Genomic DNA, 19827 nt, shown 5'->3' on the forward strand with positions numbered 1-19827 from the left:
GAGTTCCAGAGCGGTGAATATAAAAAACTTACCTCGGGGATTCTCGGAGCAGACTCGGAGGGTGGAGTTCCAGAGCGGTGAATATAAAAAACTTACCTCGGGGATTCTCGGAGCAGACTCGGAGGGTGGAGTTCCAGACCGGGCAGTATAAAAAACTTACCTCGGGGATTCTCGGAGCAGACTCGGAGGGTGGAGTTCCAGACCGGGCAGTATAAAAAACTTACCTCGGGGATTCTCGGAGCAGACTCGGAGGGTGGAGTTCCAGAGCGGTGAATATAAAAAACTTACCTCGGGGATTCTCGGAGCAGACTCGGAGGGTGGAGTTCCAGAGCGGTAAGTATAAAAAACTTACCTCGGGGATTCTCGGAGCAGACTCGGAGGGTGGAGTTCCAGAGCGGTAAGTATAAAAAACTTACCTCGGGGATTCTCGGAGCAGACTCGGAGGGTGGAGTTCCAGAGCGGTGAATATAACAAACTTACCTCGGGGATTCTCGGAGCAGACTCGGAGGGTGGAGTTCCAGAGCGGTGAATATAACAAACTTACCTCGGGGATTCTCGGAGCAGACTCGGAGGGTGGAGTTCCAGAGCGGGCAGTATAAAAAACTTACCTCGGGTGGGTTAAAAAAAACTGAAAAAGTGACGTCACAGGAAAGCTGTGACCGGATTGGCCGGTAGGGAATCTCTACTGAATTTGAAAAGAAAACTGATATAAATTGATTAAAACATTAATTAACTAATTAATAATTAGAGTAACTGAACCAGAGGGAGGAGATTACTGCCTTTAGTTAGCATTCAGAATTTATTGTAGAAATCGAGCACCAGGGACCATATCGTTAAGAGTATCCTAATTTTGTGAGGATTTAATAAGTATTTATTTATTTTAAATTAATTTATTAATTAGTGCTAGAAATTTCAGTAAGAGGGGTGAAGTGCTTCACCTGTGAGATGTGGGAGGTCCGTGATGCTTCCAGCGTTCCGAGCGACTACATCTGCAGGAAGTGTACCCAGTTGCAGCTCCTCACAGACCGCATGGATCAGTTGGAGCGGCAACTGGATGCACTTAGGAGCATGCAGGTGGCAGAAAGCGTCATAGACAGGAGTTTTAGAGAAGTGGTTACATCCAAGGTGCAGACAGATAGATGGGTGACCGCTAGAAGGGGCAGGCAGTCAGTGCAGGAATGCCCTGTGGCTATCCCCCTCTCTAACAAGTATACCGTTTTGGATACTGTTGGGGGGGATGGCCTATCGGGAAAACAGCAGCAGCCAGAGCAGTGGCACCACGGCTGGCACTGGTGTTAAGGGAGGGTCAAAGCGCAGAAGAGCAATAGTTATAGGGGACTCTATAGTCAGGGGTACAGATAGGCACTTCTGTGGACGTGAAAGAGACTCCAGGATGGTATGTTGCCTCCCTGGTGCCAGGGTCAAGGATGCCTCTGAATGGACAGGGGGCATTCTGAAGGGGGAAGGTTGTGGTACACATTGGCACCAATGACATAGGCAGGAAGAGTGATGAGGTCCTGCAGGAGGAGTTGAGGGAGTTAGGTAGTAAGTTAAAAAACAGGACCTCTGGGGTTGTAATCTCTGGATTACTCCCTGTGCCACGTGCCAGTGAGGCTAGAAATAGGAAGATAGTGCAGCTCAACACGTGGCTGAGCAGCTGGTGTAGAAGGGAGGGTTTCAGATATCTGGACCATTGGGATCTCTTCAGGGACAGATGGGACCTGTACAAGAAGGACGGGTTGCATCTAACCTGGAGGGACACAAATATCCTGGCTGCGAGGTTTGCTAGCGTCACTTGGGAGGGTTTAAACTAGTGTGGCAGTGGGGTGGGAACCAGAGCAGCAGGACAGCAAGTGAAATAAATGAGGAGGACATAGTAAATAAGGCCAGTAAGACTAAGAGGAAGAGCAGGCAGGGAGATGTTGCTGAGCACAGTGGGACTGGTGGTCTGAAGTGCATTTGTTTCAATGCGAGATGTATAACAGGTAAGGCAGATGAACGTAGAGCTTGGATTAGTACTTGGAACTATGATGTTCTTGCTATTACAGATATTTGGTTGAGGGAAGGACAGGATTGGCAGCTAAATGTTCCAGGATTTAGATGCTTCAGGCGGGATAGAGGGGGATGTAAAAGGGGTGGGGGAGTTGCATTACTGGTTAAGGAGAATATCACAGCTGTACTGCGGGAGGACACCTCGGAGGGGTCATGCAGCGAGGCAATATGGGTGGAGCTCAGGAATAGGAAGGGTGCAGCCACGATGTTGGGGGTTTTCTACAGGCCTCCCAACAGCCAGCGGGAGGTAGAGGAGCAGATATGTAGACAGATTTTGGAAAGATGTAAAGGTAACAGGGTTGCAGTGTTGGGTGATTTTAACTTCCCCTATATTGACTGGGACTCATTTAGTGCTAGGGGCTTGGATGGGGCAGAATTTGTGAGGAGCATCCAGGAGGGCCTCTTGAAACAGTATGTAGATAGTCCAACTAGGGATGGGGCCATTCTGGACCTGGTATTGGGGAATGAGCCCGTCCAGGTGGTCGAAGTTTCAGTGGGGGAGCAGTGACCATAATTCCATAAGTTTTAAGGTACTTGTGGATAAGGATAAGAGTAGTCCTCGGGTGAAGGTGCTAAATTGGGGGAAGGCTAATTATAACAATATTAGGCAGGAACTGAAGAATTTAGATTGGGGGAAGCTGTTTGGGGGTAAATCAACATCTGACATGTGGGAGTCTGTCAAACATCAGCTGATTAGAATCCAAGACCAGCATGTTCCTGTGAGGAAGAAAGACAAGTTTGGCAAGTTTCGGGAAGCTTGGATAACACGGGATATTGTGAGCCTAGTCAAAAAGAAAAAGGAAGCATTCGTAAGGGCTGGAAGGTGAGGAACAGACGAATCCCTTGAGGAATATAAAGACAGTAGGAAGGAACTTAAGCAAGGAGTCAGGAGGGCATAAAGGGGTCATGAAAAGTCATTGGCAAACAGGATTAAGGAAAATCCCAAGGCTTTTTGTACATATATAAAAAGCAACAGGGTAACCAGGGAAAGGGTTGGCCCACTCAAGGACAGAGGAGGGAATCTATGTGTGGAGCCAGAGGAAATGGGTGAGGTGCTAAATGAGTACTTTGCATCAGTATTCACCAAAGAGAAGGACTTGGTGGATGATGAGCCTAGGGAAGGGAGTGTAGATAGTCTCAGTCATCTCATTATCAAAAAGGAGGAGGTGTTGGGTGTCTTACAAAGCATTAAGGTAGATAAGTCCCCAGGGCCTGATGGGATCTACCCCAGAATACTGAGGGAGGCAAGGGAAGAAATTGCTGGGGCCTTGACAGAAATCTTTGCATCCTCATTGGCTACAGGTGAGGTCCCAGAGGACTGGAGAATAGCCAATGTTGTTCCTTTGTTTAAGAAGGGTAGCAAGGATAATCCAGGAAATTATAGGCCGGTGAGCCTTACGTCAGTGGTCGGGAAACTATTAGAGAGGATTCTTCGGGACAGGATTTACACCCATTTGGAAACAAACAATCTTATTAGTGAGGGACAGCATGGTTTTGTGAAGGGGAGGTCGTGTCTTACTAATTTGATTGAGTTTTTTGAGGAAGTGACGAAGATGATTGATGAAGGAAGGGCAGTGGATGTTGTCTATATGGACTTCAGTAAAGCCTTTGACAAGGTTCCTCATGGCAGACTGGTACAAAAGGTGAAGTCACACGGGATCAGATGTGAGCTGGCAAGATGGATACCGAATTGGCTCGGTCATAGAAGACAGAGTATCAGTGGATGGGCGTTTTTCTGAATGGAGGGATGTGACTAGTGGTGTTCCGCAGGGATCAGTGCTGGGACCTTTGCTGTTTGTCGTATATATAAATGATTTGGAGGAAAATGTAGCTGGTATGATTAGTAAGTTTGCGGAAGACACAAAGGTTGGTGGAGTTGCAGATAATGATGAGGATTGTCAGAGAATACAGCAGGATATAGATCGGTTGGAGACTTGGGCGGAGAAATGGCAGATGGAGTTTAATCTGGACAAATGTGAGGTAATGCATTTTGGAAGATCTCATGTAGGTGGGAGGTATACAGTAAATGGCAGAAACCTTGGGAGTAATGACAGGCAGAGAGATCTGGGCGTACAGGTCCACATGTCACTGAAAGTGGCAATGCAGGTGGATAAGGTAGTCAAGAAGGCATACGGCATGCTTGCCTTCATCGGTCAGGGCATAGAGTATAAAAATTGGCAAGTCATGTTGCAGCTGTACAGAAGCTTAGTTAGGCCACACTTGGAATATTGCGTGCAATTCTGGTCGCCACACTACCAGAAGGACGTGGAGGCTTTGGAGAGGGTAGAGAGGAGGTTTACCAGGAAGTTGCCTGGTCTGGAGGGCGTTAGCTACGAGGAAAGGTTGGAAAAACTCGGATTGTTTTCACTGGAACGACGGAGGTGGAGGGGCGACATGATAGAGGTTTACAAAGTTTATGAGCGGCATGGACAGAGTGGATAGTCAGAAGCTTTTTCCCAGGGTGGAAGAGTCAGTTACTAGGGGACATAGGTTTCAGGTGAGAGGGGCAAAGTTTAAAGGGGATGTGTGAGGCAAGCTCTTTACACAGAGGGTGGTGAGTGCCTGGAACTTGCTGCCAGGGGAGGTGGTGGAAGCAGATACGATAGCGACGTTTAAGAGACATCTTGACAAATACATGAATAGGATGGGAATAGAGGGATACGGGCACCGGAAGTGCAGAAGGTTTTATTTTAGACAGGCATCAAGATCGGCGCAGGCTTGGAGGGCCGAATGGCCTGTTCCTGTGCTGTACTGTTCTTTGTTCTTTGTTCTAGTCATAGAGTTATACAGCAAAGAAACAGGCCCTTCGGCCCATCATGTCTGTGCCAGCCATCAATCACCTAACTATTCTAATCCCATATTCCTGCATTTGGCCCGTAACCTTGTATGCTATGGCATTTCAAGTGCACATCTAAATACTTCTTAAATGTTGTGAGGGTTCCTGCCTCTACCACCTCTTCAGGCAGTGTGTTCCAGATTCCAACCACCCTCTGGGTGAGAAACTTTTTCATCAAAATCCCTCTAAACCTCCTTCCTTATATCTATGCCCCCTGGCTATTGATCCCTCTGCTCGGGGAAAAAATGTATTCCTATCTATCCTGTTAATGACCCTCATAATTTTATATACCTCAATCAGGTCCTTCCTCAGCTTTTTCCCCAAGCTTATCCAGTCTCTCTTCATAGCTGAAATGCTCCAGCCCAGGCAACATCCTGATGAATCTCCTTTGCACCCTCTCCAGTGCAATCACATCCTTCCTATAGTGTGGTGCCCAGAACTGTACACAGTACTCCAGCTGTGGCCTAACTAGCGTTTTATACAGCTCCATCATAACCTCCCTGCTCTTTTATTGTATATTTCGGCTAATAAAGGCAAGTATCCCATATGTCTTCCTAACCACCTTATCTACCTGTGCTGCTGCCTTCAGTGATCTATGGACTAGTACACCAAGGTCCACCTGACCCTCTGTACTTCCTAGTGTCCTACCATCCATTGTATATTTCCTTGCCTTGTTGGTCCTCCCAAAATGCATCACCTCACACTTCTCAGGATTAAATTCCATTTGCCACTGCTCCATGCATTTTACCAGCCCATCTATATCGTCCTGTAATCTAAGGCTTTCTTCCTCAGTATTTATGACACCACCAATTTTACTGTCATCTGTGAACTTACTTATCATACTTCCTATATTCACATCTAAATCATTAATGTACACTACAAACAGCAAGGGTCCCAGCACCGATCTCTGTGGTACACCACTGGCCACAAGGTTCCATTCACAAAAAAAACCCTCGACCATTACCCTCTGCCTCCTGCCACTAAGCCAATTTTGGATCCAATTTGTCAAATTGCCCTGGCTCCCATGGGCTCTTACCTTCTTAACCAATCTCCCATGCGGGATCTTATCAAAAGCCTTACTGAAGTCCATGTAGACTACATCAACTGCTTTACCCTCATCTACACATCTCGTCACTGCCTCGAAAAATTCACTCAAGTTTGTTAGACATGATTGTTGTTGTGAAAGGAGATGCTTGCTTGTATTCTGTAACTGTCGGGAGAAACTGTTCCCATTTGTGAAAGGACCAAAAATGAAAGGGCACAGATTTAATGTAATTGGCAACAGAAGCAATGGTTACCCCACATGTACTGCAGTGGTTCAAGAAAGCAGCTCACCACCACCTTCTCAAGGGCAATTAGGGATGGGCAATAAATGCTGGCCTGGCCAGTGACGCCCACATCCCATGAACAAATAAATTTTTAAAAACTTTTTTACGCAGCGAGTGGTTAAGGTCTGGAATGCGCTGCATGAGCGTGTAATGGAGGCAGGTTCAATTGAAGCATTAAAAAGGGAATTAGACAGTTATATGAACAGGAAGAATGTGCAGCGTTACAGGGAGAAGGCAGGGGAATGGAACTGAGGGAGTTGCTCGTTCGGAGAGCCAGAGTGCACACGATGGGCCGAATGACCTCCTGTGCTGTAACAATTCTGTAAATCCTTATAAAAGTGTTTAAAGATTGGCTCCGGTATATCCTTCACTAACTGGCTTTCTGGAATATGGGGAACTTTAAAGCACAATAAACATATTCTGAGTTTAAATGATAAGAAATTGGAAAAGGAAGGAGCAACACACTGATACTGATGGGGAAAGATATAAAGAATGAAGTATTTACCCAGAAGAGGTCGAGGACTTCGCCTTATCGTGTGGGGCACTAACAGCTGGGGGCCTTGTTCCCAATGAATAATCATGAAGTGTAATGGCTATTATTATTCAGGGAGCACAGCAGCCATTTTATACTCAGTAAGAACTCACAAACATAAATGAGACAACTGGGATGTTAATGAGTTTCTGATGATAGATGAGGGATAAATATTGACCATGACACCAGGAAAACTTGGAATGGTGTAGTGGGATCTTTAACACCCAACTGAGGGAGAACTCCTGCAAAAGTGAGCAAAAAAACCACACCTTCAGCACAGCACTGGAGTACTGGGTCTTGGAGTGCAGCATGACTTGGACTGTAAAGTTGCTGACTGAGCCAAACTATATATAACAGTAAATGTGAATTTGCTTGAGCTAAATTGGTATAATTCTGTTGCTCTGCCTGTGTGTCTGTCGCTCTGTGAAATAGACTTGCATTTATATACTGCCTTTCATGATCACAGGATGTCCCAGAGTGTTTTACAGGCAACGCAGTACTTTATTTGAAATGTAGTCACTGTTATTATGCAGGAATCTGTGTATCTATTACCGTCGCAATTTCTCACATGCTTTCTGGTGAAGTGTGAGGTTAGTGATGTGAACATTAACACAATGTCCTCAGGATGATAAACATCCTATGTTCCACTAATCTCTGTAATTTCCTCCACTGCAGGTGTTTCAGAAGGAGTTGGGTAAACGTGCGAGTTGTGTTAAAGCTCTGAAACGTACTTTCAAGGATCTGAGCAAGAACCAATGTGTGGATTCTGCTTGGCTCCAAGCTCAGATGGAGGAACTCAGTAAACAGTGGGAAGATGTGTGCCATCTTTCTGTATCGAAGCAGTCTCTGCTTGAAGCTGCCTTGTGTCAGGTAGGACCAGAGTCTCAATCCATCACCTTTCAAACTATCTAATTATCCCACATCAGCAACTGTATCAAGGCTGAGGAGCGGACGCTAGGGACTGAGGAGCCCGCTGTCTGAAGGGAGGAGTGCAAGAACCCATGCCAGGAGTAGCACCAGGCACACCTAAAAATGAGGTGCCAACCTGGAAGCTACAACACAGGACTATGTGCATGCTAAACAGCAGAAGCAAAGCAATCCCACAACTCATGAATCAGATCAAACTTCTCCAGCTGTGTATGCTGGTGGTGAGAAGAGAGTGGTTGGCAAGTGGACTCTGATTGGTAGAGGTGTTGCCATGGAGAATTCACCAGTTTATGGTGACTGAGTTAACTGTCAAGCTTTGTTTGAAATTTAAACCAGGCAGCTTGACTTTGGGCAAGGCATTGCCCTGAGAAATGTCACTTATTTTGTTTAGATGAAACAGGCGCAATGTGTGTACATGTTCTTTCTGTCTGCAAAGAACAGGGCCCTGTGTATTAATATATGTAGCTTCCAGTACATGCAAATGCGCCACACTGCGAGTCTGACTGACAATTTTAAATTGGTTGTCAGCGTAATTCTTAGCAAACTGATGGTTATTTAGCAAATGTTGTTCTATTGCGGAATCACTTCTAATGTTGGACACTGTGTTTTGGGTGTGATGCTAGGTATATAGGCTGTAAGTCCCAGACTGGCAGATCGCATCAAAGAGCATGTCCCTTCTGCTGTTCCCAATGAGCAAGGCACAGACCGTACCCAACCAGCCTGAACTTGCAAATCTCAAGAGCAACGGGGCATATGCAGGAGATCTTCTATTTAACAGGGTGGCTCATTTACATGGCCGGGGCAATCCACCCACCTCCAATGATGTGGAGGGGACAGGCGTTTTGTTCCCAGTAACGGTTACCAGCACCACTGTGCAGGCGCTGCCCCATTCAGTGTAATTTAAATTTTTTAAGTTACAGCAGCTTAAAAATTAAAGTGAGAAATGTATTAAAAGTTTCAATCCTCTCTCCCACGCTCCCAATGACAATTTATTAATTGCCCTGACCCCCAAAATTGCAATCCCAACCAAACCCCCGCCCACCCACCAAAGTTTATAACCTTTTACCTTCAACCCCTTCCCACCATCCCTTCCACCAATCACAAGAGTTTTCCTTGCTCCCTCCTCCCAATCAGTATTCCGACTTGGATCTCCAAACGGAGATACAAAGGTGTGGTAATTCTGGCAACTGGCTGGAATATCACAGCAGATTGGCCATCGTGATGAGGTAAGTATTTATTTATTCATTTAAATATGAACATATTTTAATTATGTTTTTATCTCCAAGCGGCGGGGGTGGGGGGTGCTGCTAAGAGGTCTCACTACCACCAGTAACAGGGGGCGAGGCCTTCCCAATGGCGAGGCCGGGGGCGAGGCCTCTCCTGGATGTATTTTCCAGGCCCCCCCACCACCATGACCCCAGACGTCGGGTGGCTGGTAAAATTCAGCCCATATTCTCTCTTTGCATCTCTTATTTGCCTTTTCACTTCCCCTCTGAATCTTCTATATTCAGCCTGGTTCTCCATTGTCTTATTCACCTGACATCTGTCATAAGCACACTTTTTTTCTTCATCTTCATCTCTATCTCTTTTATCATCCAGGGAGCTCTGGATTTATTTGCCCTACCTTTTTCCTTAGTGAGAATATACCTTGACTGTGCCTGCACTATCTCTCCTTTGAAGGTAGCCCAATATTCAGCTACTGTTTTTCCTTCCAACCTTTGATCTAATTTATTTGGCCCAGATTCATTCATACCCATTGAAGTTGGCTTTCCCCCAGTTAATTATTCTTAATCTGGAATGTTCTTTGTCCTTTTCTGTAGTCAGCCTAAACCTATAATATCACCAAAGCAAAAATGATCACTGTCCCCTAAATGTTCTCCAACTAAATTTGATCCACTTGGTCCACCTCAATCCCAAGAGCCAGGTCTAGCTGTGCATTCTCTCTCATTGGACTGGAAACATACTGCTGTAGAAAATTTTCCTGAACACACTCTCGGAACTCTTGCCCCTCACTGCCCTTTACACTACTACTATCCCAGTCTATATTTGTATAATTAAAGTCCCCCAATATAACTACCCTATCCTTCTGGCATGTCAGAGGTGGAGGTAAAAGAGGAGGGGGTGTTGCACTATTGATTACAACAAACAAAGAACAGTACAGCACAGGAACAGGCCATTCGGCCCTCCAAGCCTGCACCGATCTTGATGCCTGCCTAAACTAAAACCTTCTGCACTTCTGGGGTCCATATCCCTCGATTCTCATCCTATTCATGTATTTATCAAGATGCCTCTTAAACGTTGCTATCGTACCTGCTTCCACCACCTCCCCCGGCAACATGTTCCAGGCACTCACCACCCTCTGTGTAAAGAACTTGCCTCGCACATCCCCTCTAAACTTTGCCCCTCGCACCTTAAACCTATGTCCCCTAGTAACTGACTCTTCCACCCTGGGAAAAAGCTTCTGACTATCCACTCTGTCCATGCCACTCATAACTTTGTAAACTTCTATCATGTTGCCCCTCCACCTCCGTCGTTCCAGTGAAAACAATCCGAGTTTATCCAACATCTCCTCATAGCTAATGTCCTCCAGACCAGGCAACATCCTGGTAAACCTCTTCTGTACCCTCTCCAAAGCCTCCACGTCCTTCTGGTAGTGTGGCGACCAGAATTGCACGCAATATTCCAAGTGTGGCCTAACTAAAGTTCAGTACAGCTGCAGCATGACTTGCCAATTTTTATACTCTATGCCCCGACCGATGAAGGCAAGCATGCCGTATGCCTTCTTGATGACCTTATCCACCTGCGTTACCACTTTCAGTGACCTGTGGACATGTATGCCCAGATCTCTCTGCCTGTCAATACTCCTAAGGGTGCTGCCATTTACTGTATACTTCCCACCTGTATTAGATCTTCCAAAATGCATTACCTCACATTTGTCTGGATGAAACTCCATCTGCCATTTCTCCGCCCAAGTCTCCAACCGATCTATATCCTGCTGTATCCTCTGACAATCCTCATCACTATCCGCAACTCCACCAACCTTTGTGTCCTCCACAAACTTACTAATCAGACCAGCTACATTTTCCTCCAAATCATTTATATATACTGCAAACAGCAAAGGTCCCAGCACTGATCCCTGCGGAACACCACTAGTCACAGCCCTCCATTCAGAAAAGCACCCTTCCACTGTTACCCTCTGTCTTCTATGACCGAGCCAGTTCTGTATCCATCTTGCCAGCTCACCTCTGATCCCATGTGACTTCACCTTTTGTACCAGTCTGCCATGAGGTACCTTGTCAAAGGCTTTACTGAAGGGCGTGGAACGCCCTGCCTGCAGCAGTAGTAGATTCGCCAACTTTAAGGGCATTTAAGTGGACATTGGATAGACACATGGATGAAAATGGAATAGTGCAGGTCAGATGGTTTCACAGGTCGGCGCAACATCGTGGGCCGAAGGGCCTGAACTGCGCTGTAATGTTTCTAATTCGAATTCTAAAAAAAAAAGATAACATCCACTGCCCATCCTTCATCAATATTTTTGTCACTTCCTCAAAAAACTCCATCAAATTAGTGAGACACGACCTCCCCTTCACAAAACCATGCTGCCTCTCGCTAATAAGTCCGTTTGTTTCCAAATGGGAGTAAATCCTGTCCCGAAGAATCCTCTCAAATAATTTCCCCAACACTGACGTAAGGCTCACCGGCCTATAATTTCCTGGATTATCCTTGCCACCCTTCTTAAACAAAGGAACAACATTGGCTATTCTCCAGTCCTCTGGGGCCTCACCTGTAGCCAATGAGGATGCAAAGATTTCTGTCAAGGCCCCAGCAATTTCTTCCCTTGCCTCCCTCAGTATTCCAGGGTAGATCCCATCAGGCCCTGGGGACTTATCTCCCTTAATGCTTTGCAAGACACCCAACACCTCCTCCTTTTTGATAATGAGATGACTGAGACTATCGACACTCCCTTCCCTCGGCTCATCATCCACCAAGTCCTTCTCTTTGGTGAATACTGATGCAAAGTACTCATTTAGTACCTCGCCCATTTCCTCTGGCTCCACACATAGGTTCCCATCTCTGTCCTTGAGTGGGCCAACCCTTTCCCTGGTTACCCTCTTGCTCTTTATATATGTATAAAAAGCCTTGGGATTTTCCTTAATCCTGTTTGCAATTGACTTCTCATGACCCCTTTTAGCCTTCCTGACTCCTTGCTTAAGTTCCTTCCGACTGTCTTTATATTCCTCAAGGGATTTGTCTGTTCCTAGCCTTCCAGCCCTTACGAATGCGTTCTTTTTCTTTTTGTCTCGGCTCACAATATCCCGTGTTATCCAAGCTTCCTGAAACTTGCCAAACTTATCCTTCTTCATCACAGGAACATGTCGGTCCTGGATTCTAATCAACTGACGTTTAAAAGACTCCCACATGTCAGATGTTGATTTACCCCCAAACATCCGCCCCCAATCTAAATTCTTCAGTTCCTGCCTAATATTGTTATAATAGCCTTCCCCCAATTTAGCACCCAATTCAGAGAGGACAATTTAGGTTTCCTCCCACATGCCAAAGACTTGCAGGTTGATAGGTAAATTGGCCATTATAAATTGCCCCTAGTATAGGTAGGTGGTAGGGAAATATAGGAACAGGTGGGGATGTGGTAGGAATATGGAATTAGAACATAGAACATAGAACATTACAGCGCAGTTCAGGCCCTTCAGCCCTCGATGTTGCGCTGACCTGTGAAACCATCTGACCTACACTATTCCATTTTCATCCATATGTCTATCCAATGACCACTTAAATGCCCTTAAAGTTGGCGAGTCTACTACTGTTGCAGGCAGGGCGTTCCACGCCCCTACTACTCTCTGTGTAAAGAAACTACCTCTGACATCTGTCCTATATCTATCACCCCTCAACTTAAAGCTATGTCCCCTCGTGTTTGCCATCACCATCCGAGGAAAAAGACACTCACTATCCACCCTGTCCAACCCTCTGATTATCTTATATGTCTCTATTAAGTCACCTCTTCTCCTTCTCTCTAACGAAAACAACCTCAAGTCCCTCAGCCTTTCCTCGTAAGACCTTCCCTCCATACCAGGCAACATCCTAGTAAATCTCCTCTGCACCCTTTCCAAAGCTTCCACATCCTTCCTATAATGCGGTGACCAGAACTGCACGCAATACTCCAGGTGCGGTCTCACCAGAGTTTTGTACAGCTGCAGCATGACCTCGTGGCTCCGAAACTCGATCCCCCTACTAATAAAAGCTAACACACCATATGCCTTCTTAACAGCTCTATTAACCTGGGTGGCCACTTTCAGGGATTTATGTACCTGGACACCAAGATCTCTCTGCTCATCTACACTACCAAGAATCTTCCCATTAGCCCAGTACTCTGCATTCCTGTTACTCCTTCCAAAGTGAATCACCTCACACTTTTCCGCATTAAACTCCATTTGCCATCTCTCAGCCCAGCTCTGCAGCCTATCTATGTCCCTCTGTAACCTACAACATCCTTCGGCACTATCCACAACTCCACCGACCTTCGTGTCATCCGCAAATTTACTAACCCACCCTTCTACACCCTCATCCAGGTCATTTATAAAAATGACAAACAGCAGTGGCCCCAAAACAGATCCTTGCGGTACACCACTAGAAACTATACTCCAGGATGAACATTTGCCATCAACCACCACCCTCTGTCTTCTTTCAGCTAGCCAATTTCTGATCCAAAGCACTAATTCACCTTCAATCCCATGCTTCTGTATTTTCTGCAATAGCCTACCGTGGGGAACTTTATCAAATGCCTTACTGAAATCCATATACACCACATCCACGGCTTTACCCTCATCCACCTGTTTGGTCACCTTGTCAAAAAACTCAATAAGGTTTGTGAGGCACGACCTACTCTTCACAAAACCATGCTGACTATCTCTGATGAACTTATTCTTTTCAAGATGATTATAAATTAGTGTCGGATTAGTATAAATGGGTGGTTGATGGTCGGCACAGACTCGGTGGGCCGAAGGGCCTGTTTCAGTGCTGTATCTCTAAATCACGGCAGTACTTGGAGAGGATATCCCAGGGGGAATGTCCAGCGAGGCCATATGGGTAGGACTTAGAAATAAGAAATGGGTGATCACTTTGATGGGATTATACTATAGGCCCCCCAGTAGTCAGAGGGAAGTGGAGGAGCATATATGTCGGGAAATCACAGATAGGTGTAGGAATTATAGGGTTGTAATAGTAGGTGATTTTAACTTCCCTAATATTGACTGGGACTGCCTTAGTGCTAAGGGATCAGATGGGGAAGAATTTGTTAAGTGTGTCCAGGATAGTTTTCTGAAGCAGTATGTGGATGGCCCTACTAGAGAAGGGGCTACACTCAACCTCCTCTTAGGAAATGAGGCTGGGCAGGTGGTTGATGTGTCAGTGGGGGAGCACTTTGGGACCAGTGACCATAACTCTATTAGCTTCAAGATAGTTCTGGAAAAGGATAGGACTGGTCCTCAGGTTGAAGTCCTAAATTGGGGGAAGGCTAATTTCGATGGTATCAGACAGGAACTCTCAAAAGTTGAATGGGAGAGGCTGTTTACAGGTAAAGGGACGTCTGGCAAGTGGGAGGCTTTTAAAAGTGAGATAGGAAGAGTTCAGGGCCGGCATGTTCCTGTTTGATGGAAGGGCGAGGCTGGCAAGTTCAGGGAACCTTGGCTGATGAGGGATACTGAGGGTCTGGTCAGGACAAAGAAGGAGGCATATGTCAGGTATAGGCAGCTGGGATCGAGCGAGTCCCTCGAGGAGTAAAGGGGATGTAGGACTACACCTGAAGAAGGAAATTAGGAGGGCGAAAAGGGGCCATGAGATTTCCTTGGCAAAGAAGATAAAGGACAATCCTAAAAGATTCTATAAGTATATTAAGAGTAAAAGGGTAGTTAGGGAGAGAGTAGGTCCCCTTAAGGATCAGTGTGGCAATCTATGTGTGGAGCCACGGGAAATGGGTGAGGTCTTAAATGAATATTTCTCGTCCTTATTTACCGTGGAGAAGGTCATGGAAGCTAGTGAGTTCAAGGAAGGGAATACCGATATCCTGGAGCATATCAACATTACAAAGGAGGAGGTGTTGGAGGTTTTGAAGCGCATTAAGGTGGATAAATCCCCAGGGCCTGACCAGGTGTATCCTAGGATGCTATGGGAAGCAAGGGAGGAGATTGCTGGGGCCCTGGCAGAGATTTTTGTACCATCGTTAGCCATGGGTGAGGTACCGGAAGACTGGAGGATAGCTAATGTTGTGCCTTTATTTAAGAAGGGCAGCAGGGATAAGCCAGGGAACTACAGGCCGGTGAGCCTTATATCAGTGGTGGGAAAGTTATTGGAAGGGATTCTGAGAGACAGGATTTATGTGCATCTGGAAATGCAAGGTCTGATTAGGGATAGTCAGCATGGCTTTGTGTGAGGTAAATCATGTTTCACAAATTTGATTGAGTTTTTCGAGGAGGTGACCAAGAGGATTGATGAGGGCAGGGCGATGGACGTTGTCTACATGGACTTTAGCAAGGCCTTTGACAAGGTCCCGCATGGTAGGCTGGTCCAGAAGGTTCGAACACATGGGATCCAGGGTGAGCTAGCAAATTGGATACAAAATTTGTTTGGTGATAGGAGGCAGAGGGTGGTAGTGGAGGGTTGTTTTTCAGATTGGAGGCCGGTGACCAGTGCTGTGCCGTAGGGATCGGTGTTGTTTGTCATATTTGTTAATGACTTGGATGTGAATGTCAGGGGCATGATTAGTAAGTTTGCAGATGACACCAAAATTGGTTGTATAGTGGACAGTGAAGAAGGTTGTCTAAGGTTACAACAGGATATAGATCAACTGGGAAAGTGGGCAAGGGAGTGGCAAATAGAATTTAACGCAGACAAGTGTGAAGTGATGCATTTTAGGAAGTTAAACCAGGGCAGGACATATGCAGTGAATGGCAGGGCCCTGGGGAGTGTTGTTGAGCAGAGAGACCTTGGGGTGCAAGTACGTAGTGCCCTGAAAGTGGCAACACAGGTAGACAGGGTGGTGAAGAAGGCGTATGGCATGCTTGCCTTCATTGGCCGAGGCATTGAGTACAAGAGTTGGGACGTCATGTTCCAGTTGTACATAATATTGGTTAGGCCGCATTTGGAGAACTGTGTGCAGTTCTGGTCACCGCACTACAGGAAAGATGTGATTAAGCTAGAGAGGGTGCAGAAAAGATTCACAAGGATGTTGCCTGGTTTGGAGGGCTTGAGTTATAACGAGAGAGATTGGATAGGCTGAATCTGTTTTCCCTGGAGCGAAGGAGGCTGAGAGGGGACATGATAGAGGTATATAAAATTATGAGAGGCATAGATAGAGTAGATAGCCAGAGTCTGTTTCCCATGGTAGGGGTGACTAAAACTAGAGGGCATAGATTTAAGGTGAGAGGGAGGAGGTTTAAAGGGGATCAAAGGGGTAAATTTTTCACACAAAGAATAGTGGGTATCTGGAATGAGCTGCCTGAGGAGGTGGTGGAGGCAGGAACAGTAGCGACATTTAAGAGGCATCTGGACAGGTACTTGAATGAGCAAGGCATAGAGGGATATGGAATTAATGCAGGCAGGTGGGATTAGTATAGATAGGCATTATGGTCGGCATGGACGCGGTGGGCCGAAGGGCCTGTTTCTATGCTGTACGACTCTATGACTGTATAATTCTTGCATCTCTCTGTAATTTCCTTGAAAATTTGTTCCTCTTCATTCTTTCCAGTATTGATGGTCTATAGACTACACCGAGCAATGTAACTGCACCTTCTTGTTCCTTAGCTCTAGCCAAATTGATTCTGTCCTCGACCCATCTTGGACATCCTTTTTTTCCAGCACCGCAATGATCTCCTCAATCAATACCATCACCCCTCACCATTTTTTCCCTTTACTATCTTTCCTGAACACCTTGTATCCAGGAATATTCAGCACCCAGCCCTGCCCTTCTTTGAGCCAGGTCTCTGTTATCGTCACAACATCATATTTCCACAGATTTCCTTAAACAGAGGCCCAACGAGTCCCCATCCATCACCACCCTCCTCAGCCTGGCTGAACTTGTTCTCACATTGAACAACTTCTCCTTCAACTCCACTCACTTCCATCAAGTTAAAGGTGTTGCTATGGGTACCCGCATGGGTCCTAGTTATGCCTGACTTTTGTGGGATATGTTGAACATTTCTTGTTCCAGTCCTACTCAGGCCCCCTCCCCCAACTCTTTTTCTGGTACATTGATGACTGTATCGGTGACACTTCCTGCTTCCGCCCCGAACTAGAAAACTTTATCAACTTGGCTTCCAATTTCCACCCTTCTCTCACCTTTACATGGTCCATCTCTGACACTTCCCTTCCCTTCCTCAACTTCTCTGTCTCCATCTCTGGGGATAGGCCATCCACTAATATCCATTATTAGCCCACTGTCTCCCACAGCTATCTTGACGACACTTCTTCACACCCTGCCTCCTGTAACCCTCCCAGTTTCTCCATCTCCGACACACCTGTTATGATGATGCTACCTTCCACAACAGCACTTCTGATATGTCTTCCTTTTTCCTTAACCGAGGATTCCCCCCCGACTGTTGATGACAGGGCCCTCAACCGTGTCCGGCCCATTCCCCGCACCTCTACTCTCACCCCTTCTGCTCCCTCCCAGAACCGCGACAGGGTTCCCCTTGTCCTTGCTTTCCCCACCAGCCTCCATATCCAAAGGATCATCCTCCGCCATTTCCACCACCTCCAGTGTAATGCCACTACCAGTCGCATCTTCCCCTCCCTTCCCTGTCAGCATTTCGAAGGGATCGTTCCCTCCGGGTCACCCTGGTCCACTCCTCCATTACCCCCACCACCTCATCCCCTTCCCATGGCACCTTCCCCTGCAATCGCAGGAGGTGTAATACCTGCCCATTTACCTCCTCTCTCCTCACTATCCCAGGCCCCAAACACTCCTTTCAGGTGAAGCAGTGATTTACTTGTGCTTCTTTCAATGTAGTATACTGTATTCGCTGCTCACAGTGTGGTCTCCTCTACATTGGGGAGACCAAGCGCAGACTGGGTGACCGCTTTGCGGAACACCTCCGCTCAGTCCGTAAGCAGGACCCTGAGCTTCCGGTTGCTTTCCATTTCAACACTCCCCCCTGCTCTCATGCTCACATCTCTGTCCTGGGATTGCTGCAGTGTTCCAGTGAACATCAACGCAAGCTCGAGGAACAGCATCTAATCTTTCGATTAGGCACACTACAGTCTGCCGGACTGAACATTGAGTTCAATAATTTCAGAGCATGACTGGCCTTTTTTAAATTTTTTTTTATTTTTTTATTATTTTATTTTATTTTTTAACTGTATACCTGATTTTCCATCTGGACAGAACTGCTCATTACTCTGCTATTAACACTCTCTCTGGACTAATGCTTTGTCTTTCACCACAAGTATTCACACACTCTTTGCCTTTGTCCCAGGACAGCTTTGTTATTTATCTCTCCTGCCCTGTGCCCTATCACACACCTTCTGTTTTGTTCTCTTCCCCACCAAAACCCCCAGCCCCTTTCACTTGCTTAAAATCTATTACATTTCCAACTTTTTTGCCAGTTCTGATGAAAGGTCACAGACCTGAAATGTTCACTCTGTTTCTCTCTCCACCGATGCTACCTGACCTGCTGAGTATTGCCAGAACATTCTGTTTTTATATCAAATTTCTACATGTCAATCTGTGCCTGTATCTTCCCAAACTTATTAACCACACTCCATGTTTACATACCCAAAGGCGTACAATGTGACGAAAATGAGTGGTGGAGGATTGGGAAGTTTTTAGAAACCAGCAATGGATGACGAAAAAACTAATAAAGAGAGAGAAAATTGATTGGAAGTAAATTGGCAAGAAATATAAAAACTAACAGTAAGAGCTTCTACGGGTTTATAAAAAGGAAGAGAGTAGCTAAAGTAAGTGTGGGACCCTTAGAGGATGAGACTGGGGAATTAATAACAGGGAACAGGGAAATGGCAGATAATTTAAACCAATATTTTGCATCGGTCTTCACGGTGGAGGACACTATAAACATCCCAACAATAATAGATGAGCAAGGTATAAATGGGAGGGAGGAACTTGTAACAATCTCTAACACAAGGGAAAAGGTGCTGCACAAACTGATGGGACTAAAGACAGACAAGTTGCCAGGACCTGATGGCCTGCATCCAAGGGTTTTAAAAGAAGTGGCTGCAGAGATAGTGGAGGCATTGATCATAATATACCAAAACTCACTGGATTCCGGTAGGGTACCAGCGGATTGGAAAACCGCGAATGTGACGCCCCTATTCAAGAAAGGGGGGAGACAGAAAGCAGGAAACTATAGACCAGTTAGCTTAACATCTGTCATTAGGAGCGGGACCGAGCAGACCTGCGAGGAGACAGGCACCGGCGAGCGGGAGTTCCAGCAGTTTAAAAGAGGCATACTCTCAAAGGGACAGCGAGAGATTTCCACGACTGACATCACAGTTCAGAAAGTGACGTTGCAAGGGGAGGCAGCTGATTGGTAAGTAGGAACAGGTGAGTATTTCTACCCTTTTCTACTACTTTCAATAGCTAAAGTAAAGGTAGGGAATTTAGATTGTAGTAGGTAGTGTTTGGAGTAGAATAAGGTCCCCAGTGTAATTAGTACTCTAAATTAAAGGGAGTAACAAAGGAGCTGAATCTCAGGCTGAGTCATGGCAGGAGAGCTCAGCCCCGTGATCTCCTCCTGCGCTATGTGGGAAATCAGGGATGCTTCCAGTGTCCCTGACGACCATGTGTGCAGGAAGTGTATCCATCTGCAGCTACTGACTACCCGCATTACGGAGCTGGAGCTGCGGGTGGATTCACTGTGGAGCATCCGTGATGCTGAGAACGTCGTGGATAGCATGTTTAGTGAGGTGGTCACACTGCAGGTAATGGCTGCACAGGCAGAAAAGGGATGGGTGACCACCAGGCAGAGTAGTAGGCGCAGGCAGGTAGTGCAGGAGTCCCCTGTGGCCATCCCCCTCTCAAACTGATATACTGCTTTGGATACTGTTGTGGGGGCGGGGGGAATGGCCTCCCAGGGGAAAGCAGCACAGCCAAGTCCGTGGCACCACAGAGGGCTCTGCGGCAT

At 46.3% G+C, this 19827-nt stretch overlaps 1 protein-coding gene across 1 annotated transcript in view; it reads left to right on the forward strand.

Annotated features, from left to right (window-relative positions):
• Positions 1–448: 448 nt before the first annotated feature.
• LOC137361814 (microtubule-actin cross-linking factor 1, isoforms 6/7-like) overlaps positions 449–19827 on the forward strand; it is a 66039-nt gene continuing 46660 nt past the window's right edge. The window contains exons 1-2 of the mRNA XM_068026427.1: positions 449–525; positions 7424–7618. Coding sequence (XP_067882528.1) covers positions 7535–7618 — 84 coding nt within the window. The 5' untranslated portion in view covers positions 449–525; positions 7424–7534. The remainder of the gene's footprint in view (positions 526–7423; positions 7619–19827) is intronic.

Source organism: Heterodontus francisci, unplaced genomic scaffold, assembly GCF_036365525.1.
Source record: "Heterodontus francisci isolate sHetFra1 unplaced genomic scaffold, sHetFra1.hap1 HAP1_SCAFFOLD_555, whole genome shotgun sequence".
Taxonomy (NCBI): domain Eukaryota; kingdom Metazoa; phylum Chordata; class Chondrichthyes; order Heterodontiformes; family Heterodontidae; genus Heterodontus; species Heterodontus francisci.